General features: G+C 39.4%; 2 protein-coding genes and 1 long non-coding RNA gene across 5 annotated transcripts; 1 reads left to right on the top strand and 2 right to left on the bottom strand.

Annotated features, from left to right (window-relative positions):
• Nucleotides 1-204: 204 nt before the first annotated feature.
• On the top strand, nucleotides 205-6,006 carry LOC133838963 (protein NASP homolog). Its single transcript, XM_062270239.1, has 5 exons — nucleotides 205-338; nucleotides 3,928-4,261; nucleotides 4,328-4,941; nucleotides 5,006-5,283; nucleotides 5,341-6,006. Exons 2-5 carry the CDS (start codon nucleotides 3,951-3,953, stop codon nucleotides 5,638-5,640), a joined length of 1,503 nt encoding a protein of 500 aa, XP_062126223.1. The 5' UTR covers nucleotides 205-338; nucleotides 3,928-3,950; the 3' UTR covers nucleotides 5,641-6,006.
• On the bottom strand, nucleotides 1,311-8,045 carry LOC133836740 (uncharacterized; the record flags this gene model as incomplete). Its single annotated transcript, XM_062267330.1, has 4 exons — nucleotides 1,311-2,529; nucleotides 2,586-2,723; nucleotides 6,100-6,342; nucleotides 6,695-8,045. Coding segments are annotated over 4 exons (2,013 nt in total), but the record flags the coding sequence as incomplete, so codon positions are not given.
• Nucleotides 8,046-8,414: 369 nt separating this feature from the next.
• On the bottom strand, nucleotides 8,415-24,852 carry LOC133838966 (uncharacterized). Of its 3 annotated transcripts, none has more exons than XR_009894035.1 (3): nucleotides 24,725-24,852; nucleotides 23,518-24,147; nucleotides 8,415-8,536 (listed from the first exon to the last, which is right to left on the bottom strand). It is a non-coding gene; the product is annotated as an uncharacterized LOC133838966 (long non-coding RNA). The 3 variants fall into 3 exon arrangements; XR_009894036.1 differs by having other exon boundaries at nucleotides 23,518-23,714; nucleotides 24,725-24,844; XR_009894034.1 differs by lacking the exon at nucleotides 24,725-24,852 and having other exon boundaries at nucleotides 23,518-24,716.
• Nucleotides 24,853-25,962: the final 1,110 nt, after the last annotated feature.

Here is a 25,962-nt window from a genome sequence, read left to right on the forward strand (position 1 = left end):
CCAAAAAATTGCATGTGTTCGTAATGGTTGAACAGCTGATTAATTTGAAATTGAACTACCAACTTGCTTCACTCGACTGCCGATTGCTCAGTGGTTGGTAGACCTATCGATACGCGCCCATATGTGAACCGATATCTGCATATGCGAAGGTGGTAACACAATGTGACCATTTTCATATTCTCGTACATATCGATAGACTCGCGATAATTCCTCTGTCTTCTTTCGCATTTGGCGGCGCTTGCTCGCATAATTTTCGCAAATAAACGTAATTTAATTGTTGTGCATCGTTAAAAAGCAGCAACACCATTTTTTTGGATAACTACACTCATAATTTAAAGGTAAGTTTTTTTTACATTGATGGGAGAAATGCCAACGCTATAGTAGTACTTAAAATTCGCAACACACATACGAACACACACTGGTGCATGCAGCCAAATACACTCAGACATGAGATTTTTGCGAATCTCGTGTGTCCAAGTGCTGTTCATTGTCATTATTTTATACAAGTGCAAATATGTGAACTGCTACGTAGTTATTGTGTTAAAGCATTTAGGCCCAATTGCGATGCCGGTGTGTTTCTTTTGCGCGGGCGGCAGCGGTAAGCGGCGAATGGCGGGCTCACACACACACGTACCTAGCGACGCGCGCACATACACTCACACATGCATAGGCACGCACTCACACAGGTGAATGAACTTTTTTGCGTTGTTTTGTAATCTTGATTTTTTGCAGTCATACATGCATACATATGCATGTATGTGTGTACAAGTGTTCATACATATTTAATTGTTTTGAGTGCGTGCTAATAAAAAACATTTTATCTTAACATGACTTTTTTCTGTAAGCTCTTCGCTCCTGAGGCAAAGCAAAGCTGACGATGATCCTCGTCGATTCGTCCCGAGTTCGTTTTTGTTCGCTCATTTGGCAGCTGCATCTTTTTTTTTGCCCATTTATTGATATTGGCTTGGCGCTCTTTTTTGAGTTTATTGTTTGTTTCATTGTGGCGAAAATGTCGCAGACGTTTTCTTTACTTTTCCTTCATACGGCGAGTTCATTTGCATATTTGCTTAATTTGTTTCAACAGCAGCAGCGACAGCAGCTTGCTCAATGTTAATGAACCTGCGGTCGCATTTCGCCCGATATTTGTACAATACAAAATTTCATAAATTTCGCACAATTTTCTGTTTTGACGCTTTGCACGCGTTATAAATGATTATTTATAGATCACGGTCGTGTCTTCTCCCCCTTTTTCTCCTCTTTCCAGAAAAGAAAGAAGAAATTTGATAAGTTGTCGCTTAAAGAAATCGCAATATTTTCATATTTTATTTTTATTTTTTATTAATATTTAATTTTTATTGTTATAATTTTAATTTATTTTTTTGGTTTTCTCTATTTAAGGCAAAGCGTTTGCATAAAAATACACTTGTTGGTTTAGTTTCAAGAAGTTTTGTAAACCATAGTTTAAACTTTAAAGCACTCTATGTATATTATATGGTTTCTTGATGTTGGTTTGATTCCCGGAACTACTTTTTGCATATTTGCTTAGGCCCCACTAACTTGACATTGGTAATGCTCTAGAGGCAAGCGAAATTGTTACTAGATTAAAGCGGCATCAAAAGCAAAAAGCCCTGTTTGGGAATTTGTAAATAAACCCCGAACATTTCAAGTTCTACTTTGTATCGATAGTTGTTGTGTATAGAGAGTTTTCATTTGTTTTTCTTTTTTTGGGTTGCTTTTGACATATTTCTTTTTGATTCGTGTAGAATAGCTAACTGTAAATATATATATAATGTATACAAAAATTTTATGTGAGAGAGTTGTAAATTTGATTTACAATAAGATTAAGACATAATTGCAATAAGTACAAGTATAAGGTATAATTTATACGTATTAATATAAGAACAAGGCAATTGATTTTTTGTTGCGGGTATTTGTAAGTTTTCTTTGTTTTTTGTTTTTTTTTGGGTTTTGGGATTTGGTACATTTTTCAACCAAAGATGAGAAGGGAAAAATACAGGATTAATTATGTAGAAGAATAGAAGGGAAATTTAGGGGAAGCTCAGAGTATGTATTTGCCCTTGCCCCGATGCTCCGCTTGCCGCGTCGACGATGTGGCACCCACACCCAACAAATAGCTGGCACTGGCACCGCTGCTGCTGCCACTGCTGCTGTTGGTGGTGCTGCCATAGCTCCCATAGCTGCCATAGCTATCGTAGCTGCCATAGCCGCCGAGCGGCAGGGCGTTTAGCTAAATCATCAAGGCCGAGAACGGGTTGTAGCGCATGATCTTCGAGAGCAGAATCCATAGCACCGATGTGATCGCACACAACACTACACCGCCCCATCCCAGATCGAGGCTCCACGAGGTGAGGAACACGCGGGCGCCCAGCAGCGGCTTGGCCACAATGGCCACGCCACCGGGACGCGCCACAATGCCGTCGACGGTGCCATCGTAATCGCTGTCCAGCATGGGGCGCCCTTGCTGCCGTTTAAAGTGGATGATCATGAGCGTAAACAGCGCAAAGAGAGCTAAGAAAGAGAGTAGAGTTTGTAATTGAACATTAAATCCTACTGAAGTTACTTACCTGCCAGCAGATACATGACTCCCGTGATGAGAATGGCACTGATTTGACGCTGACAAACGCCGAAGGCGCCTACCAAAGCAGCGCTGCCCAGGATGATGAGGCAGACCAGTGAACAGGATATGGACAGGTTTTGCATTCCTTTAGACGCAGACAAGAGATTATTTAATAATTAATCTTAATCAAACATATATTTTCATAATGGGAACGTTAAATTACAAGGGATGAGGAAACGCATAAAATTCACATTGCAAAAGCCAAGCTTAAAGCGTTCGAAACATGAATGATGGATTGTATAATGCATCCAGCTGGAAAGTCAATAACTTTAGCCCGCTTAAGCCCGCCTAGCAATCTCGTATTAAATATATAATACCTTCAATCAGAACAAGAGTTAAACCAATTACCCAATTGAGTGCACAGACTGCGTCAATGAAATCGAGCGCAAAACAAACTGACCAAAAAACCAAAATGGCCAATGCGATTTACAACGTTTTGTAGCTCGTGTCCAAGTGCTAACCACAGTATGACCTATATTTAGAGCAGCTTAGAGTGATGGGGAGAGGTGGAGCACACGTGTCCATCGACAATGGGTTGGTGGTCAACAGAGTTAGTGACTGCTGGGGTAATTACTATATGTATTTCATGTCGTTATCTGCGACAAACACAGACACGCACTCATTCATTTATTATGTCCTCGACTCTGTGTGGTGGCTACTGCATAATGTAGTCCTCTTTCGAATTCTTTCCTCCGGGGGGATTTGTGTTAATGACTTGTGAAATGTGCGGGCAGAAGAGCAGGTCGAACGATTTAAGCCTGTGTGTGATTGTGGGATGACCTGATCCAGAAAAATGTACAAAATGTGTATGGAATGTGTGCAAATGAATGCTGTGTATTGTGCCGTGTTCTGGTCTTGGCGAAAAGCAGAATAAAGTGCAAGATATACAAGTAAAGATTTTTGTTTTTGTTGATTTTCATTGCCGGTCTCTCTACATACATCTAAGGTGACGTCTAGGGCACAACCTCTACAAGTTTTTGTTTTTGTTGAGTGGGAGAAAGGAATTTATGTGTGGAGTCAACGGATGAAGTGCCAATTGAGGTGGCAATCAAGAACGTAAATAAAAAAAATGTCACAAATCAATGGAAACCAAAAGGGAAAAGCCAAATGGCTTTGGAAATGATTGACGTAGTTAATACTCTGCTCATTTCATAGGTGTTAATGATTTATTTAATACTGTGAAAATAAAAAAGCTGTCCATAAATCTGTGTCATCTATAATCCCATTTAAGCAGTACGATATTTGCAACAACTGATATTATCTGCATTTCTATAATCTTCCATTTGCAGTTCATTTGCCAAAAATCGCTGAAATGTCCGCCGAAGCTGAAGCTATTGTCACAACGGCTGCTGCCGACGATGTTGCAGCACCAGAGAAGACAGCCGTCGAACCCGTTGCCGCAGATACCACGCCCGATAAGAAGGCTGTCGTGGAGGACAGCGTCAAACCAGAGCAAGATCGTGAGGAGAAAATACTGAAGGGCAAGGAATTGTTCAGTCAGGGATCTCGCAACTTTCTGGTTAAGAGCTACGACGAGGCAGCCGATGAGCTTAGCCAAGTCTGTCAAATATACGAGGAGGTCTACGGCGAGTTGGCCGACGAACTGGGACAGCCACTATTGTTGTGAGTATTCTGAAGTAATCAATGTTTGACAGAAGCAGTTGAATTGATAATTGTTTTCCTTGGCAGATATGCCAAATCGCTGATCGCGATGGCGTTGGATGAGAATAAAGTAATTGATGTACCCGACGAGGCGGCCGACGATGAGGACGAGGATGTCGATGAGGACGATGACAATGAGGACGGTGAGCCCAATGAAGACAAAAAGTCAGCCAAGGCTAATGGAGCAACAAATGGTAAAAAATTGGACAGCATCAAGGAAGGCAGTCCCTCCGATGAGGCCGATTCCACTGGCGATGCCGAAAACTCGAAGGCTGACAAGGAAGAGGGCGGCGCCAAGCCACCAACAGGAGTTGACGAAGTGAGCAGCAGCAATGGAAACGTTGCTGGTGGAACTAACAATGACGATGAGCGTCCCAGCACCTCGAATGGTAATGGAGATGTCACAGCTAGCACCAGCAATGGCGCAACAGCTAGCATGGATGTAGACCAAGAGGAGGATAATGAGGAGGGCGAGGGTGTCAGCGGCAGTTTGCAGCTGGCCTGGGAAATACTCGAAGCAGCTGCCAAGATATTCTCACGTCAGGGACTCAGTGGATTGCCCTACTTGGCCGATGTGCAGACAGAGCTGGCCAATATTGAATTTGAGAATGGCATTCTGGATGCAGCACGCGAAGATTATGGTAAAATTACATGGTTAAACTACTTTTCTGTCGATTAGCTACTAAATGGAGCTTTTATCTGCAGAGAAAGCGCTGAAGATACATGGTGAACTGCCTAATAAGAATCGTCGAGCTCTCGCCGAGTTGCACTACAAGATCGGTCTCACATATCTGATGCAACAGCTGAACAAAGAAGGCGCCGCCGCTTTGCGCAATTCTAGTGTGCTGATCGAAGAGGAGATCAGTGAGAGCAAGGCCAAGGAGAATCTCACGGAGCGTGAGAAGAGCAATATGCTCGATTTGGAGGAGACCAGACAGGAGATTCTGGTCAAGATACAGGAAATCGAAGAGACACAGGCTCAGGTAAGCTCAGCAATGCTTCATGAATCAAACGGAAAGTTAACCTTGTTTAATTTATAGACCATCGCAGAGGTGCGCGCCGCCTTGGACAGTTATATTAAGCCCATGAGCAGCAGCAACGCTGGCGCAGGAGCTGGATCTGAAGATGCAGCCGCCTCGTCATCGACAGCAGCTGCTACGGCCAATGGGGCTGCGTCCAGCTCGTCGTCATCGACAACATCGGCTGCCTCTTCGTCGGCCATCAGCAGCAGCTCGGCCAAGCCAACAGATATCACGCATCTGATCAAACGCAAGAAGCCCGAGGAGCCCAGTTCGGAGGCCGAGGCTGTATGCTCGCCAGCCAAGCGTGCTGCGGTCTAGAATTCGGTTCCATGACTGCACATTCCAGTTAGACATCTACTCACATTCACACCCACAACACACAACAAAACACATGTCACATTCTCACACATCAGCTACTTAAAAAACACACTCACTCACTACTACTCCTCCCTCCTTCTTTATTCTCCTAATTAAGTGTAAACTTTTTGTTTGCTGTTTTGAACTACAAATCATCCACTATAAGTCTGTAAGATTACAATCACAATTAGTGCTAAGTGCGTTCATAAAATAATGTTTTTATATTAAAAAAAAGAAGAGAAACTAAAAAACGAAACGAAATGAGAAACGAGTGCGAGTACGACAAGAACGAATAATAAAGGGAACAATTGCCTCGAAAAATGAAAACGAAATCAAAAGGAAGTCGTTTGTAACGAGGAAAGGGTCTTCTATATGTGAGTCAGAAGTTGATTCAGGGCTGGATTGCGCCACAATACGTACTCAGATGCGGCTGCAGTGTGATGACCTGTGACTCACTGTGCTGCCAATCGTTGCGCTGCTCCTCGCCACGCGCGTTCTCCATGGACCCAGCCAGATAGTTGACACACGGTGGCGCACCGCGTGGAAATTTTGGATTACGCCGCAGCTCCTGTAGCTGCTGCATGGGCAGATCAATGCACAATGTCCAAATACCGCCGTGCATCGGTACCAGAAACACTGAATCCCGTCGAAAGCGATGATCGGCTGCAATTAAGAATTGCAATTGTACAACAGTGCAGCATAATTGGTGAATCAATTGATTGGGGTATTTTTATGAGCGGAAGGACCAACCTTTTTTGACTTGCACGTACTAGTATTATTATATTACTTAATGATATGATATCTATTATGACGAAAAGACTCATTGACACTTATTTTTGCTGGTAATACAAATATCAGTAGGGAATAGTTTTGAGAAATGAAGCAAGACTTCACCAACATATTTTCATAGTATGCGAAATATGATTTATAAATTAAACTTTAGTTCAACTTTCGGTTCTCATTCTGCATAGTTGCCGCTAAACGAGGACAACTTTCATAAAGACTGTTTACTTACCCCTTTTATCCGGTTTGAGCACAGCGACCTTTTCATCCAGCAGCCACTCCAGATGCAGCCCGGAACGATTAGAGTAACGATCCAGACTGTTGCGATCCCACGTCACGTGCTCCCAGTGATCAGTCATGATAGCAGCACACAGCATCGCCGTGGCGCTGGTTGTCATCAGGAGTGTGACAAAGAGGAACAACACTGGCGGCGGTCCCATGCAGCAGCTGGAGCAACAGGCACTGGCGCCTGTTCCGCTGCCCATGCCGAGACCGTCCATGTGCGAACTGAGCGATGTGGATGTGTCCAATCCGCCAACACCACCTCCAGCACTGCCGCTCCCCCGACGCTGTATAACCTTGGCGCAACTGTTCTGCCGCAGTAAAATGCTGTTGCTGCGTCTCAGACTCTCAACGGCAGCAGCTGCGGCCGCAGTGGTTGCTGCGTTGCCAGCGGCGTCAAATTGCAAGGAGCCGCCAACGACGGACGAGGGATGCTCATAAATGCTATTGTGCCGACTGGGTGCAAAATAGTAGCAAGTGGTTTGACGTGGCGTCAAATCGGTTAACTCTGGTCCCGCACCACCGGGCAGCTCCTCATTGCTGCTGGAGTAGACGATCGATTGCTTGAACTGATTGGAGTAACAGTTCTGCTTGAAGGATTGCGAAGATGGTTGCTGTTGCGCTGATGCTGGAGGCTGTTGCACGTACAGCGCCTCGTAGTCGCAGTGATGCGGATTGCGATAGATCACCGGCCACGAGCGTGTCGTCTTCGAGTTGTGGCTGTAGCTGTTGGTCGTTGTGGTGCCCGTGGTGCTGTGTGTGGTGGCGGCGGTGGCAGCGGCGCAATGTTCCTCCACCAGCGGCGTTAGCTCGTTGGGTGCCTCAATGTCGCCTCCAATTGATTGCAATTGCTGCTGCTCCTGATCCTCTTGTTGCTGCTGTTGCTGTTGCTGCTGCTGCTGCTGCTCGTCCAGTTGCGTCGTGGTTGCCAGCTGTCGCTGCAAGACGTTCTTGGCAGCGCCGCTGCCACTGGCCGACCAATTGCCAGGCTCGGCGGTCAGCAAACTAAAGTCCTCCTCCTCGACCAGAGTGGCGTTGCCCACGGCTATGCCTAAGCCTGGCGAGAAAATGCTGTTAGACGTCGGCTGTGAGCGGCTGCGCAGCAGCGTAATGTGTTTGTTCGGTGCATCATGTTGCAGCTGTTGTTGCTGATGCAGCTGTTGCTGGCCGGCGATGGTCGGCGATGTGATGCTCACCTCCGGCACACATCGTGCCGTCACCTTGTACCGACTGCCGCTGCCAACGCTGACGCCGACGCCGACGCCAACGCCGGCCGCGGCAGCGCCCTTGGCACGCACCAGTCATAAGTCAGAGCTCTCGCGTTTTTTTGATCTTGTTCAAGCTCATGTGGTTCGTGGTGGATTTGGTGGTTGTGGTGGCTTTGGTGGTGACGTTGGTGGTTGCTTGTATGCTCAGGATGAGAGTGTTGTTGTTGTTGTTGTTACTGTTATTGTTTCTGTTACTGTTGAGTTTGATTTGCTTTTGTTACTAGAAATTGTGTGCGGCGCCTAAAAGTCTACTATGCCAAATTGTAACTTTGCTTGTGCCACAAAAGAAAACTACTAGCGGCGTTTGGTTTTGCTTTTGTTTTTGTAGTTTTTTTAGTTTTTGTTGTAGTTGTTGTTGTTGTTGTTCTTGTTTGTTACTTGTTGTTTTTGCAACAGGTTGAAGTTCTTGTTGCTTTTGCTTGTTTACGTATGTACCAATTTACAGTTATGTTTCGTTATTTTTTTTTGGGTTATGTTTTCGCTTTTTACTACGAATTGCAAATTTGTTTTGTCTTAGCTTGAAGCTATATAAAAAGAAAAGGAATAGAGAAAAACAAATGTACAACATGAGTTTTGAAAGAAGTTGAAAGGGTCGAAGATTGACTTTAAGACAAATATTAGCATAGAATAGTGGCAATAACATATAAACTACATAGACACATACATAGACAATGATAACATTATATAGGTAGAGTGCGAGACAACTATATGAACTACATACGTGCCCTAAAGGCATGCGTGCGACAGAGATGACAATAGTTTCGGGTGTATGGAGTAAATAATTCAAATGAAAATTCTTAAGCAGATGCTATTGAAGTAACTGCATTTATCTGTTTGATGAATACCATTCAATTTAATTACATTTGCAATTCCAAGCACAATGACTCTAATTCAATTTGATTGTGCCCAAAATTTCGTTCGCGAACCTCATGTAATTTTGTTTTCAAATTCAATTGTGCACTCAAAGGCCCAACTGAACTGACCTGACCTCACCTGCCCTATCTTGTGCCTCTTGCTATCCGCATACCCAGAGCCAAATGTGTGCTGCATTTTGCATGAGAATCCCACAACCTCAACGCTCAGCGGAAATCCGCTGGCACGTCCGTCCGTACGTCCGTACGTCCGCCTGGTTACCCGGACTGTTACCTCCTGCTATTCGCTACTTGCCTGAGAGCTGGGTTACCATCATCCGCGTTTACTGCTTGCTTCTGCTTTGCAAATTAAATTCTCAGCAGATGCGCGTAGTATTATAGGGGTCAGGTTTTCTTTTTGTTGTCAGGTGCATATGCGACCCCAACTATCTATCATAGTTATGCCAAGTATTACGTGTATCTAAATCTAAATAGAAATGGCGAATATACAAACTATTTCTAGTAGTATGCATACAATTAGCTTACAATCCATGCTAGCATCTGGCAGACACATTCGTATTCTCTTAATGAAATTAAATAATTCACAAATTTGCCCAAAACGCAAATTGCTCTGGTTTCTACACTTTGTGCAAACAGCGCAATTATCTTGGGTACGTTTGAAAGAAAAGCTGCTTAGTATTCATTTGGTCTAATTGGGGCAGTTAATTATGCAACTGCGCTTCCTTTTTGCAAACATCTGCAGTTGGGCAATTGTTAGACTTACATAACATATTATATGTGGTAAACATAGTGTTTTCATATAAAACAAATTTGTTTTACTGCAGTATTTTTTAATATTTCTACCTTTTTCAATAGGTAATTATTAGACAAGCAAATAATAGCTCATATAAGTACACAGAAAATAAAATGTATATATTTTTAAAATACCAAATATTGTGCAACAACTATTCCCATTCGGTGATTAAAATTAAAGCTCAACAAAAATGATTCTTAATTAAATAAAGAATTAAACATCTTTAAACCTCTCCTATTGCAATTAAAATGAAGAGAAACAGGTAAGAAAGCTACATTCGAGTGTGTTTAACTGTGAGACACCCGCTACCCATTTTGAATAAAATCAAAACATACCACATTTTTTAGTTTGTTTTAAAATATACCAAATAATAAATCACACTATACAAAAAATATACCAAAGGCGATATTCTGTATATTGACACCGTACTACATTCATAATCCAAAATATACCAAATTGTCAGCCAAAGTAGTTAAGACCCTTAGTAAGTAAGAGTTTTTGCCCATAAAAATGTCTTTAATAACTTCACAAAGACTATAATTATGATTTTATATACCAAAATTCATGACCCTAGCTTCAAAATTACACTTGTTATTCGAGTTTTGTCAATTTGCGGGGACGAATGTGGGCGTTGCAAAAATGTGAAACAAACTTGATCTGAAAATTCTCTAATAATCTCTAAGATCTAGGTGTCACAGTATATATAATAATTCCGAATAATAATAATAATAATTCCCACAAAATACTGAAAATCAACAGTCGATATTAAATATAAATTCTAAAAAAAGAATAGAGTTGCTAACAAATGTATATACTAAACCATACAAGCAGATGTCAGATGTCCGTCAAATATTTGTTTTAAATTTTAAAGTTATGTATTTAATTTTTCATGGCCAGTGCGAAATATCTCCGTTCGATAGACTGCTGCAAGTTGAATTCGCAAGTCATGTGTGAACTGTGTGTGCCTGGGTATCGACATCCCAAGTCAGCTAGTTACAGAGTACGTGACACTCAGCTACATACTATACATAGGTGTTGAGCACCTGCTGGCACAAGTTTACAGAAAATGTAATAAAGTGGCAGGAAAATCTGTTGCTTGTTTGCATAATTGATGACATTAATATGTTTGGAGTGTGTACAGAGAAAGATGCAAACAACCCTTTGTCATTATTATCTACTCACTCGATCAACTAGCAGGTGGAAAACAGTGGTCTGATAATTAACTCATACGTTGTTGGGTGCAATACACAAAAATAATGCACTTTTATTGCTACCCCGTTGCCAGGGGGCATAACATAAATTATGTTACGTAGCCATTTTCACTCTCTGCACCATTTGGCAGTCAACTCACTCGACGATGGGGACAATTCCAATTTTGTTGCGCCACTCCTCAATGTCAGAGGCTTACGCAATGCATTTGTGGGGCGTGTGCCAACTCGTTGCAGACACTTTCGCACACTGCTGGGAGCTGATGCACATCTATTCTATACGTGAGTGGGTTGCAAAAGTTTGTTGCAGCAGCACGCTCTTAAAACGAGCCACCAGAACTTTGCCCTCTTCCTGTTTTGCTGTTTCAACAGACGAGCACAATTTCTACGATTTACACTTCTAATGGGAAAAATGCGAAGAAAGTTTTGCAATAAACGCAGCCATAGATGCTCTCTTGAAGTCTGAAGCTAGCCAAATGGATTAAAAGTAGCATAATTGTTATTGTTTCAACGTATTTATTATGTGCGTTCAACGCATTAAAAGGGCTTAATTCGTACTATCTTCTTTGTCATAAAGCAACGCTCTACTGATTCGCTGACTACACTCTTAAAAGTTGGCCATGAAATTTACAAACATTGTATTAATCAATATGAGAGTTAACAGCACGAATTCAAAAAAATATGGTAGCAGCTTTTATTAAGTCTGGCAATTTAAATAGTAAAGCTCATAAATAAAAGTCTTGTTCATATCATGTATGCATTGAAAGGGCTTTATTCATATTCATTTCCCCTTCAATAAGGGCGACGCTGCAATGATTCACTGACTACCCTAATGAAAATTGGCAACAAGGCCATGAAATTTACCAACACTATACTGATGAATAAGATAGAGTTGGCAGCACGTCATTGAAAACTGGCAGTTCCCATTAAGTTGCATATTGCAAGTTGATGAAAGAAAAACTTTCCCATATTGCATTGAAAGTGTTTAATTTGTATTCCTTCCTTTCTATGCATATTGATTCGCTGACTACAGTAATGAAAGTTGGCTAAAAGACCATGAAATTTGACAACACTGTATTGATCAAATTGAAAGAGTTGGCAGAACGCATTTAACAAATCCAAAACTGGCAGCTGACAATTTAAATTTTCAATTGATGTATGAAAATCTTGTCCGAAAGCTTCTATAAATTGCAAGTGTGTAAACTAGTTTACCAGATTCTTGAGAGTATACAAAAGCAGCTGTTTTTTGTGCTCTTACAACATGTGCAACAATTGCCGGCAGACTTGTGGAGTGACCATTTTTTCAGCTTTTCCAAGTGCTGCGGCATTTTATGCATGTAATTAAAGTGGCACTTTATTACACTCACATACACAAACATACACACACGCGTGGCACCCTACACACACATACACTGACACTCACAAGCATGCAAGTGACAGGCAAGTTGATTGCGCATTTTGGTTTGGCTGTTGTTGTTGCCTTGGAAACGCTTCGTTCGCCGTTGTTGCCTTGACAATTAACGGCGGCCCAACAGTTTTTTTCTTCGTTTTTTTTCGTTACCTGCCCCGCCACACACCCAGAAAAGGGGTCAGCATGAATTAGCCATGGCAGACAAAGTCACTAGTTAAGGCTCACATTGTCACAGCGTCGAATGCCGAACTCTCCCTTAGTATGTGTGTGTGTGTTTCGTAAAGTGCAAATGACGCAATGCAAATGGCAAATGGTAAATGGTGAATGCTAAATGGCAAATAAGGCGAACACACTTTGCGCTGCGAAATGCGAAAATTCCACTGCCATGAAAAAGTTACTATCAAAGTTTTCTTTATGCGCTTCCTTGCACTTTCAATTTTAGCTTTTCCGAGACTCGTTTCAGTTGCAAGACTACGTGCAGCGCACAACTTGCCACAGCCTTGCAATGATGCAACCGAAACCATTTATTAGAGCATATTCCAAATTTCCATTTCACATCAGTTTCACAAAAATGTGTTTTGCTATTTTAAGTTCTTAAACAACTCCCAAAAGTATGCTACACATAATTCACTTAAAATGTTTTGAGAACAGACTTTGGGCACGAGTATTTTGTCTTTTGAACGCTTTGTAAGCGGAAAATTTTGTGGCTCAGCCTAATTAAAACTTTTTTGCTGCATGTTAATTAAAGGCTTAAGTCAGCGTCAGAGCGTAGTGAAATAATATATGAAATTGTATTTTAGTTAGTTGTGTTGCAATTGCTACTAAAAGTTTTGCAATATCTTTGAATAGGCTGTAGAAAAGTTTTTTCTATCAAATGTTTTTTCTAACAATTTTACAACTGAGTTAAAAATTTATGTGAACTTGAAATGAAATGGACACGTTAGCCGAGCTATTCCTTAAAGGGCTCCCAATTGTCCATTAGAAAAACGCCGACGTCTTGGCTTTTCCCCAATTTTCCTCAATTAATTATTCAGGATCTAGCTGAAAATAAACACATGACTCAGAAGCAGCGAATCGATTATATGTATGGTAAATAAATAGATTAACGTATATATGCTATGTAATCTAGCTAGGAATATTATAATTAAATAGATAGGATATTTGGTGAATGTGACATTTGGGCAAATTATACTAAAGCGCATTTAATACACTTGGCCTAAATAAATACTTGTGTGTCAAGCCATCTTGACAAACACGCACACAAATGTTCGCATTCATGCGAACGCATTTCATATGAGTAGAGTGCTTTTATTGCTATTACATCAATGATTTACTAAGCGATACCCTTGAAATTGGTATTGAGAGATGAAAATAGCAACCTAAATTAACATTAAAATCTATACAAACTTATCTATAGGAATTCACTAATTTTTATTTCGAAATAAATATGTATCAATAAATAAATACAAAAGAAATTTACAAATCCAAATAAAAAATAGTATAATCTCTGAGTTCTACTTAAAATCAAAATAGATTTCACGTTTTTTAGTTTGGGAGAAATAATAATAATAAAAAATACTATGTTCTTGTAATTCTACTTTAAAGCAAAACAAATGTAGATCTTCATTTTATTATTAAGAAAAAATATAAAACATATAATTTTTTTTGTAATTCTATTTAAAATATAAATAAATTATTCGTAATTCCTAGCCAATGAGTTAGAAAACTCGTACTTAGCTACCTACTTGAACTGGAGTAGAATAAATATTTACTCTCATGACTCCATTTCTACATCATTTTGACACTATCTTATAAGAGTAAAGTGCTCTACTAAATCGCATATTTAAGTATTTATATAAACAAAAATTCAATTTTCCATTTATTTATTTTTGTTTATTTTAAATGTGAGAAAAGAACAAAGATAAAACGTAAAATTTTTAATCCGACTGTACTCGTATAGCATTTGTAGCGCCATTAAGTTGAGTTTCCTAAGTTGAATTTTGTAGAAACTCTAAACTTTTAAACTTCGCACAGTTTAATGCTTAAAGCTTCATTTTGAAATTAATTTCACTCTACTCTAGTTGTTCAAATATAAAAAGAGAAATAAGTAAAAATAGGAATGTGCACCTCTTTTTATTTTATTTCCATGAATATTTAAATTTCATTAGAGAACATAGACTAATCCTGTCATTTTTATTGTTTCAGCAACGAATGAAAATATTTGTAGACACATTAAGTGTTCTTCCTTATAAGTGCTCTCAATTGTTTAATTTGAAGTGTTATATCATTCAGCTGCACACTTAAACACCTTGAAACATTAAGCTTCTAAATGTAGGGTATTCAAAGCAGATAAAAGCAGTTAATTTTACGCTCACGCAAATGCACATTCTGTCTCTTCCTCTTGCTGCTAGACGATAAGCAATAATTTCATTGGTGTGTCTAGTGAGTCGTGCCAAAGCGCTTAGTCTTAGTCAGGGAAGGAGGAAATAGAGAAAGAGGAGAGAGAGGACATTAGATTTAAGTGGTCATTGGCTGGAGCGCTGTGACAATGCAAATTGCGAACTAATTGCTGGCTTAGAAAGTGATGCGAATCTCGGCTGCAGCAATTGTCGATTAGTTGCTGTAACTTTCGCTCACATTGCCCCAGTTTGTGGCACGTGGCATTTGCCTTGTCACAACTTGGCTTTGTGCCCAGTTCGCTAGTCCATTTCTACAGCTGTCAAACCTAACTCCGCCTCGGGATTTCAGTGGCACTGGCGCTGGCAAACGCATCGACAACAAGAAATTAAATGAGAATTTGTTGTTGGGGATCTTCTCGTTTCTCGCTTTTGCCAAAAATAAACGCGTTCAAGGGCGCCGTTTGTGCACTTACTTTGGTTATTTATAACTTTCGGTTGCCCCACATAACAATTTATGCGATTTTTAACTATGGGCGCCTAGCTTACGTCTGCTTCCGTATCCGTATCCGATCCGTGTCCGTCTTACGTCTCCGTCTCCGTCTCCGTCTCCGGATGTGGAGCACTGGAGCCTCAACCTTACGACCTTCCAAGGCCAAAGCCAGAGTGAAAGTCGTAAAGTTTGCCAAAATTTTTGCTTAATGCGCAGACTGCATGAGTTAACTGGGCGTTGGGCGTGGGGAAAAACATATGATAGCAACTTGGCTTATAAACGAGGTTAAGCTTATGCCATAAACTCGATGTTGATAAGGCTGCCAGTTGCAGCTCATTAGGGCAACTTTGTGGTGGCAATGCCGATGGAAAATGCACCTGCTGTGATGCAAAATAAAACGAAAAAAAAAGAAAACAAAACTATAGAAGAAGGTGGTGTCATGTGGGCGACGATGTCTGGCGATGATGTCAAAGGCAACTGCTATGCGGGTCAATTTGAAAAATGTATGAGGCAATCGTCCAGACATGCCAAGGCAGTCGCAATTTTCAAGTGCCGTCGGCACTGAAAGCATTGTCAGCATTGCCCCCAGACGGCGATGCCGTGACGCCTTCCGTTTCGTGACGAGAACTCCTGCTACACGATTCTTCACTTTCTCGCCCTCGCTCTCTCTCTCTCTCTCACACACACACACTATAAGACTCTGGTTTTTGTTGCGCGTCGTGGGCAAGATTAGGCTTAGCAGCTCTCGCAGCTGCTTTGCTTGCATTTGCAATTTAAGTGCCCAAGGCCACTAAATGTCAAATTGAATATAAATATTTAAGCTCATTCCCGAATGATGCAGCAAAATGTTGCTGTTGGCCTTCGCTAGGTTTGTTAGTCAGTTGCTACAGCTTTTGCTGTTGCTGTTGTTGTGACTTTATCGACCAATCGAGGGCAAAGGCAATTTTGCAGTTGACTTAGGACGTAATGCCATAAAATATGAATCACATTATATACTCACACACGCACACACACACAGACAGACAGACAGACATAATTGGCACGGTCAGGCAATCAGTTTTCAGTTCCCAGTTCTCAGCATGCAGTCCCCGAGAGTATGCAACACTTTTTTTCGTTCGTGTGTTACGCAAATTGCGCATACGACACGTTGAAAGCATTCGACGGCTATCACGCTGTTGAGCCCACGCTTCGGCTTATCCTCCATATTCATGTATCGAAGTGCTGGTATTAGCGTGGATTGTGTGTCACGGAAACATCGAGCAGTCATTTTATTTAACGATTCAATGCATTAATATTTATACTTATAAATGCTACGTGTGACACTCGTTCACTTTTTATCGACTCGAAATATCAACGACTAAGCTCATTTATGTGCAGCATCTGCAGCACTATAAATAACTGTCATATTTATATTTATACCGAATGCACATGTGCACATTTACAACAGCATATTAAATTAATTGGCACGCAAACAAAAATTCAATAAATACAAAATAAAAGCTTTATTTTGTTTGAAATTTTATGGAAATTTGTCTACATTTAATGACTGATATCAGATTTTATGGCCATTTGTGCAGAGCGCTCTCTTGCTTTAAGTTAGTCACACATATAAACATCACGTATACGTAGCGTAAACAAACATTGAACCCAATGACTTTGCTCGAAGCACATTTTATGTGCTCCTAGCGCCCAAAGTTCGACTATTTCAATCGATTAAACGGAATTGCGATAAACGACGCCAATGGAATTGGCTTTTGGCCCTCTTGGAGCCCTTTTGCCGGTCCTTGCGTGCCCTGCGACCATAAGCCAAATAAAAGCTGCAATTTAAAGTTACTAACTTGGCGCCAACTCGCTGCCTTTGGCTCACCCACGCTTTTTTTGTTCTCTCGCTCGCTTGCAGACAACAATTAGATGGGGCTGAATCTGCATAATTTCGAACTTGTTGAGTACAAGTTAGCGACAAGAACCCTACTCAATGTCCTGTCGCAGGTGCAGCTGTCTGCTAGCGGATATTTACGAGCACTAGAATGCATTTGTTAAATTGCGAAATTCCTGACCAGGGATCTCGACGTGAACTCGCGCTCTTATCCTTTTTTGTTTTTAGTTGAATTCAAATTGTAATCTTGAGTTTGTTTGAAATAGTTTCTAATCATTAAAACTACATTTTTAATTTGCGTTTGAACTTAATTGAAATATTTGTTCATCATTAAAGACAATTTCATTTTCTTCGGCTTATTTTAAATATGTGTCCCTTATTTACTTCATCTTAAAATAACAGCTCATTATTAATCCCAAATGGTTTTATTGCAAATTATTTATAGTCTTGAAAATATTAATTCCTTTGTTAAAACCTTTTTTTTTTTTGTTACAAAAAAATTTTAATAAATACAATTATTTTCTCATATTTAAATCCAATTCTTTGGCAGTAATTTGATTGCTACATTTACAGTTCCAGCTGTCAATTTCGTCACCTCAGAGAGCATAGAAGGTTACGTTGTTTTAACCAAAGCTCAAACCAAAGTGGCAACCATTGTTCTAGTCGCATTTGTACTTGGTTTGCGTGTTTGGCTTGTGCAAATGGTTGTGTCAACAGCTGTGTATTGACGTCAATATTTAATTATAAGCTCTTGAGGCTTTGTGGCTGCTCGTGTGTCAGCTCTGCTCTCAGCTCTCTCTTATTTAATAAGTTCATGAGTCAGTCGTGCAATTCAAATACTGAATACGCATCTCAAATTTTCTAATTTCATCTATATATGAATAATTGCTTTCTAAGATGATGAAACAATCAATTTAGAAGTGTGCTAATACGAAATTTGGAATGCAAATGCAATTTATTAGATTAAATTAAAATGTGAATAATTTGAAAATTTGTCAAATAAATAAGCAAAAAGCTAAAAGCATTGATAAATTATTTAAAGCGCTCGAAAAAAGTCAATTGCTAGCATTCACTTGTACAATGGGGCGTATGACACAGCGTATGGCAAATAAACGAGCTGTTTACTTCTTTGTTTGTGTGTTTGTTTGCTTGTTTATCCAACCATCCATCTGTTTGATTGTTGTCTGCGTTTGTTGTCTTTGCATAATTCAATGCATTTGGCCACCAACTGACTCAGTGCTGTGTTTCTCTTTGCTGTGTTTCTGTTTCTGTGTTTCAGGCCAATGAGGCGTTAAGACCGAAAGCCAATCACCGTGTTGGAAGAATGAAACCATTTCAATCCGCAGTCGGAGGCACTTGTAGCACTCTAGACACGATAACGGACTATTCAACTTAAGTCTGCTTTTGTTTATCGTTAGATACGCGGTGTTTGCGTGTGTGTGGGTATGTGTGTGTGTGTGCATGTTTGTTTAGTGTAAAATCGCACCATTTATCAAGTCAGTCCAGGCTGATGCTTTATTGCCACACTGTGTGCTCATTTTTCAAGTTGTTCGCTCCTTATATAGGTTGAAGTATTTCCTAATATTGAATTTCAAGTACATGAAACTTGTTTTTGCCAATTTCCAAATGCGAATTCCGCTTTCAATTGAGCGTTGCGCCAAGAAAAACTTTCGAACGCGCCGAACAACTAAACTAAAAACATTTAAAGAAAGAAGCACAAAGGAAAAGCTCAACTGAACTGAATGTTGCCAGTTATTCTTGCTCCAGCTGGTTGTTTCTCTTGTTACTTTTCTTGTTTTGGGGTTGCTTGAATTAAGGACTTCACAAAAGTTGTTCCCAGGTTGAAAATTCGCCACAATATTGTTACACTTGGCTGAATTATTCAACGTTTTTGTTGAGAATATTGCGAAAAGGCTTCGCAGCATTATTTTTAGTTAAATTACTTGAATACATCATTTATTAAAATAAGCATTATTGTAATCCATGCCACATTTGCAATGAAACTGAGATTGGGAACAGACTTGACATTCAAGATTAAGAAACCAAGGAACAAGCGCTTTAATGAGCCTTATTATGTGATTTGATGTATACGAATGCGTCGCATTATATATACATATTTGTATCCACGAATTTCTCGTCGGCTTTTGGCCAACAAAAAAAATTAATGTATACGTATACGGTACATACATACATATATACGAGTATTTTAATTCCGTTCAAGGGAAAAGAAAATAAATGAAGGCGGCGCCTTTGCTCACTTTGCATAATGAAAACTTGGCAAAGTTCAAAATTTCCATGCTGTCCTCCTTGTTGTTGTTGTTTTGTTGGTCTTGCTGTTATTATCGGTGAGTGCTCTTAAATTAAACCACAAATGTCGCAAAATGTTGGCCAAATTATAAGTACAAGTGCTTATAGTATTCTTACATATTTATTAACGTGAATTTGTACTCAAATTTGAAGACAGCATTGAGAATTCCAATAATGACTGAAATATTCTAAGTATTTGGACTATGGGGTCAGACCACGCCCACACGCCCACACGCCCAATCACATACACACACGCACAGAAAGAGAGAGAAAAGAGACACTTTGCCAGCATAATGCTTGGCCATGTTTTGTTGTCATGTGACAGAATTGTGCAATAAATCAAAACGGAATGACATGAAAAAATGCCCAAAAATTGTCTAAATAAATCAATTGCTCGAGTGTCATACAAAATTTGTCTGCAATATTATTTATAAGCGCCACGTAATTAAACGCCACAGCTTATGAATGAAAGTGCGCTGAAAAGTAGGCAATGCTTTTTTGTTTATTCCCTATAAATGGGCGAAATTAGTACATAATTAAAGCGAGAGTTTTGAAAGGCAGTCAAGCACTCTTCAACGCTGCAGATGCAGATTAAATTTACGTGTAATAACAATAAACGCGGCGTAAAAACAATAATAAAGCATTGTTACGTGCATTGCACTAAATTGGTCTACTTTAATGTGTGTGTGTGTGTGTGTATGCATGTAATTGCAGTTGTCTGTGTGTTTGCAGCTGTTTGGATGTGTGAAATGAAGCACAAGGCCAACAAGTCAAACAATGGACAACAATAACAAACCGAGTGACGCGAGCATACAAAAGCAGCCGCCAAGTCATGCAAGCTGCAAGCACAAAGCAGCTGCAAATGGAACGACCTTAGGCATACCCTGTAACGGCGGCCGCTGTTGAGGGCTTCAAGGGTGTGCGAAAGACAAATATTCATCAAAAATATCACATGTGGGCTTAGCGAAGAACAGGAGAAACGTTTGAGTTGGCACGGATGTTTGGTTGAATGATTGAACGAATGGTTGCCACAGCGACTGCCACTGCAGCACGTTGCACATTGAACACATACACATACACGTACATAGAGAGAGACATTTACGGCTCACTGGCATAGCAAATACGTGCACGGATACGGGGGCAACTCACTGACATGTCTGCCACATGTCAAATACTTCGATTTTCTCTGGAGAATAAAAAAAACTATTCCAAATACGAGGCGGAGTATTGTAGGCGAGGGGGTTGACAGAAGGAGGGAGAGGGTAGAGCAGCCAGTGATGTGAGTGTTATGTTCCGGCCCAGATTGACAAGCAGGCAATGACAACAATGCATCTGTCCATCGACCGTTGCCAGTTATAGCTCTTCCTGTTGTCGAGCATGTAACACGATTAAATTCATCAGGTAAGACGCACACAAAAGGCTCGAAGACAGCAGATCAAACCGAAAATGAATACTGCCTGTGTGCATTTGAATGCTTCGAGAATAATAAATTCGTGTAATCCATCATAGCAATTCGAAGATATTTTGTCACTCAATTTATCCCCTTCTTTTATGTCTTTAGTTTTGGAATTTCATGTTGTCAACTTTATTAATGCAAATATTTTAAGGTTGCATCTTTTATTGATTTCTAAATATATTTCATAATTAAATTTTACTTTTACACGACAATTGTTTACCAATTACTTTATTGTTTTGTTCTAGTATATGTATTAAGACGCCTTAAAATATGCATAACAATTGCTATTTACTTTTATTTTTGAAGCATGTTTTAACATAATATTAAACTTACTTATTGTATATCTTATAGTAAGAATTATTTTCTTTGCTTTGGTGCATATTTCAAAGCTTATTTATAACGAGTCTGAGCCGAATTTAATCAATTTAAGTAAAATATTAAATATTTATAAATCACCTTTAAGGAAATTCTTCACATAGTTCTACTAAAGCCTACTTATAATTTTTACATAAAAACTCAATTCATTCGACGCGTTTTGTTTTATCATTACTGATTTAATTTTTTACGTACTTCAAATATCTACCTAAAAGAAATTGAATTGTAGATTTAAAAATATGATAAATTAATATTTGATAGATTTACTTCACTTGTATTTATATATCAACAACATTCGGTACGCACTGTGAAGGAAACTCTTGACATCATTTATTTTAATTCTATTCATATTCTTTAACGCAGAAACTCACAATTAATTTCACTAATTGGAGAACCTGGATATTCTGTCTGCATTCACTGTCGTCCTTCCCCTTCGTCCCTCCGCTGTTTGTGTGGTGTCACTTAAACCCATTGCTCACAGTCAGCGAACTATGCAAATCAACGGAACGTATACGCACGGATGTCAGCATCGGATAACCCCTCCAGTTGAGACTGGCTTTTGGTTGCTAGTGCGAATGCACTTTGGATGCATTTGCTTAGCTGATTGCGGCACTCCGCTGAATATGGCCAAGTGAGTGGTGCGAGTACTCGTATGTGAGGTTATGAGTGTACTCATATCTCACTGTTGCACGCACCATGAGAACTCGTGCGACGGATGGATGATGCCGGATGACGTCCATGACATGGCGACATCTCGACAGCGCAGAAAGCAAATTATGTTTTCACATAAAACGTCAACTGAGTAATCCACCGTTCTGTCACTCATACACACAAACACCACACACACACACACACATGAATATATGTATGTGTATATTCTTTTATTTAAGGACACGCTACAGCATATGAGTACGAGTATATGAAAATGTCATCGCCTGACCAAATGTCAGACGGTTTCTTGTTCCTCGTTCTCTAGCTCCTCGCGCTCCTTGTACTTGCTCATTTATTTATAGAGCTGACGCTAATGTCATTTGCATACCGAGATTCTCGGTGGATTGTTGAGGAATGTCAATTCAATTGACATGTGAAACGGAAACAGCAACAAAAGCAGACGGCGAATGACAAATTTTTATAGCCAGCAATAGTTGAACAGCGAGTTGCATTCAGTGCCACACAAATGAATGTTTTATGTGTCCCTTAGTAGATGACAGCTTTTAATGCGTTTAATTAACAAAAAGACTTTACGATAATCATCATTAAAAACTTTTCATTTGAATTTATCAATTTAACACAACGCTTTTAGTTCAAAAGATAAGGATATAAACGATAAACAAGTATGAAATCTGCAACGGCGGTATTATCATTTAAATATACCACATTATTATTTCGAAAGCAACTTAAATATACCGAGATGAATATTTGGTATAACAGGTGCTGTCAAAAATATAAGTTTAGGCTCTATCTGACTCTGAGATCTTGACCGACAGACACTTGGAGCAGCCATCATATTTTCTCGGCTGTTGACTTTGATCTAGAATATACTTCATGGGATCAGAATATCAAACATTTGATTTTGGTACAAAGTTACAAATTATACTTCTATTTAAGGGTGGCAGACCAAAGAAAATTTAATAAAAGTTAAACTAAATTATATTCAGCCATTTAGCGGCAATGAAATAAAATGGGTCAAAGAAATAAACAATGGTGTGTTCCGTTTCATATAGTTCAAGTTTGATTCCTATATGACGTAAAGACACATCAAAACATTTTATATACTCCAAAAACAGCATTAAAATTGTTTAATATCCAGAATAAATGAACCGTAAAATGAATCCTAAAACCAGATACAAAATTATTTCTACTTCTTTAATACTTAAACTAAATGAATTGCTTTCTTCAAAATTTAATTTATATTTTCAGTAGTCAGAAGAATTGAATAATCAAAGTAAGGAAATGTACATTTGTATGAAGAGAATTAATATGATAAACAAACTAAAATATAACGAACTATTGAAATACATTATTTGTAAACATAATTAATATGCATGCAGTTAACAATAGTTTAACAACAATACGAGTATTTCGAACAAAATCAACTAGCAAATTTGGAAAGCTTAAGTGTTTGGGGTGGTATTTCGTATTTCTGATTGTTTATCGTATTATGTATATGAATATGTATTTTCTTCATACTTCGATTATTTAGTAGGAGCCATGATGATTATAATATGGATATTTTGATTAAGAATTGGGGGTAAGTATTTATGAAATGCATTTATGCATAACTTCAAATGGAATACAAACAGAACACAAACACTTACGTAAAGTTGAACAAACAGCTCAGCGAGTTAGGGGAATGAGGCAAAGTGCAGCTTGTTGAGCTTGCATTCGACAAGACAGTTAACTCAAGGCGAGCACAGCACAGTTATTTTGTACAGTTATGTATTTTTTTTTTAAGTCTCATCTATATAAACATCAAGTTGTATTTGTTGTTATTACTGTTGTTGTTGTAGGCATGCTTTGGAAATTTGAGAATCGCTGAAGTTTCACGAGAACTAAACTAGCGCCAAGACAAACACACAACTACAGGCACAGATAGAGACACAGACACAGACACATATACAGGCATAGGCACAAAATTGAACATAATATATGTGTATGTGTGTATGTACGGTATGTGAGTATCTACATATATAGACGTAGAACTACACAACTGGCTGACAAACGTCTCTAAGCCTCGACAAACATGACGTAAACCCACAAAAAAGTATGCTAGAATTTTTCTCTTTCTTTTTGCTTTGCTTCTCACAATTCCACAGCTGTTGTTGTTGGGTTATGATTTCATATTTTGTTGATGTTGTTGTTGTTGTTGTTGTTGAATTTAAGAAACTTTCTAGTTTCTTTTGCTTTGCACTTGCTTTAGATTTAATATTTGTTTGTGTATTTTAATGCTTTGTTCACCAACAGATTTGATTTTAAGCGAGACGCGTAAGCGAACGGGGGGCGTGGCATTCAGACACAGCGACGACAACAAGGACATTAAATAAGGCGCAGCGCACACAATGAGCAACAACAATAACAATCACAATGACAAGCACAAACACAAACAGAAACACGCACACACACATGCAAACATTTGCGCAGGGCTAAGTGAAAGCAGAACAGAAGAAGACGGCGACAAAGAAGAAGAAGAAGTCGAAGCACACGATCACAATTGCACGATAGCTATTCAAAGCGATTGTCAATTAATCGATTGCATTTCAGCAACTGAAACAAAAGTCGATTACACAACTCTGCTGAGTGCAACAACAATTGCATCGATGAATGCAACTGCAACTATGCAACTTTTGTTTCTGCTTTCACTTTTTTGGCCAATTTTGATTTAAGAAAGCACTACATTGTTTGGCTAATTTTAAGCCCAACTACAACAACCGTGCTAGCCGAACACTTTGTTTGTTTGTTGCTATTGTTATTGTTATTGCTTTTGAACTATTATTATTGTTGTATATTGAATCGGTAATTCGTTACATGCGTCTTTCACAATTGCGACGTCTGTTGCGCACGAGAGCCGAGGACGGACTAAAGTGCGACACGGCAAAAGCGACTCGAATTCGAGTCAAAAGGACTCAAACGATTGCCACTCGTTTCGGCTTCATTCGTATTCGTTGAGCGCTTCACTTTGAGTGAGTTATTTTCATACCCCTTGTGGTTCGTTGTTATTTATAGTCACCCAGTTTAGATTCAATGCTGCCATGCATAATAATAATATTTCTCGACTATAACACAGATCTCAATTATTTGAATATAGAACATAGGGTATTTAAAAGTCAAGCATTGCTTTATGAAACAAGGCAGTTTCCTTGTCATTTGCAGTTTTTTTGGGTGCTCAGTTTTTGCTGCGGTTTTCTGCGACAAGAAGCATTTCCGGCTTCCGTTTCGCATTAACACGAACTGCAAACGGGGCTAGAGAGGATGTCAGCTAATGGAATGGGGCCTATGCACTAATAGCCTAGCCTTTAGGCCAATTCATGCTTATAAAGAGAGACGCAAAATCGAATAAAATGATGATGAAACCACGCTTCATTTGCATCCCAATCGTTGTTGGCTGCTGCTGATGGGTGCGAGGATGCGTGTGTGTGTGTGTTTGCAAAGAGAGGAGGAAGAGGGACGGCTATTACGCTCGAGGGCATTGGGTGCAAATGAGCAAAGTTGAGCGTCCTTTTTTGTTTATTGTAAGTCAGACGCCGTTAACTGCGAATGAAAGGGCTCAGAGGTGTGTCTGTTTCTCTGTCTGCTCTCATGCATGTGTGTATGTTTGAGTGTGTGAGTGGGACAGCAACAATGAAACAGATGCTGAGAGCAACCTGTTGGTGCTGAGTATGTAAATATATTGAAGTGAGTTATGTAGCTGCTGTTGTATGTAACTGTTCAGTTCTTCGGGCAAGGTTATTACAATACAACCAAATTTGATGACAGTCCATGCACAATTATTTATAACAATACCGATAATCATTTCTATACAAATATGGTGAATAATTGTTGACCTACAATGTGAATAAAAAGTGAAATGTTCGTGTTATAACTATTTAAATTGTGTCTATTGTGTCAAAAAACTCTGCAATTACTCAAATAAAATTAGAATTGGCCTGATTAAATCTGTGTATTAAGTCCAATTAAATGCACAAAATGCACAATGATGAAAATTTGATACGAACTGCTTTTAGGTGGCCGCAAGCAACGTTTAATTATCGCATGCGAGAGCGTTC

The sequence above is a fragment of the Drosophila sulfurigaster genome, chromosome 2R (assembly GCF_023558435.1).
Source record: "Drosophila sulfurigaster albostrigata strain 15112-1811.04 chromosome 2R, ASM2355843v2, whole genome shotgun sequence".
In the NCBI taxonomy this organism is placed as follows: Eukaryota; Metazoa; Arthropoda; class Insecta; order Diptera; family Drosophilidae; genus Drosophila; species Drosophila sulfurigaster.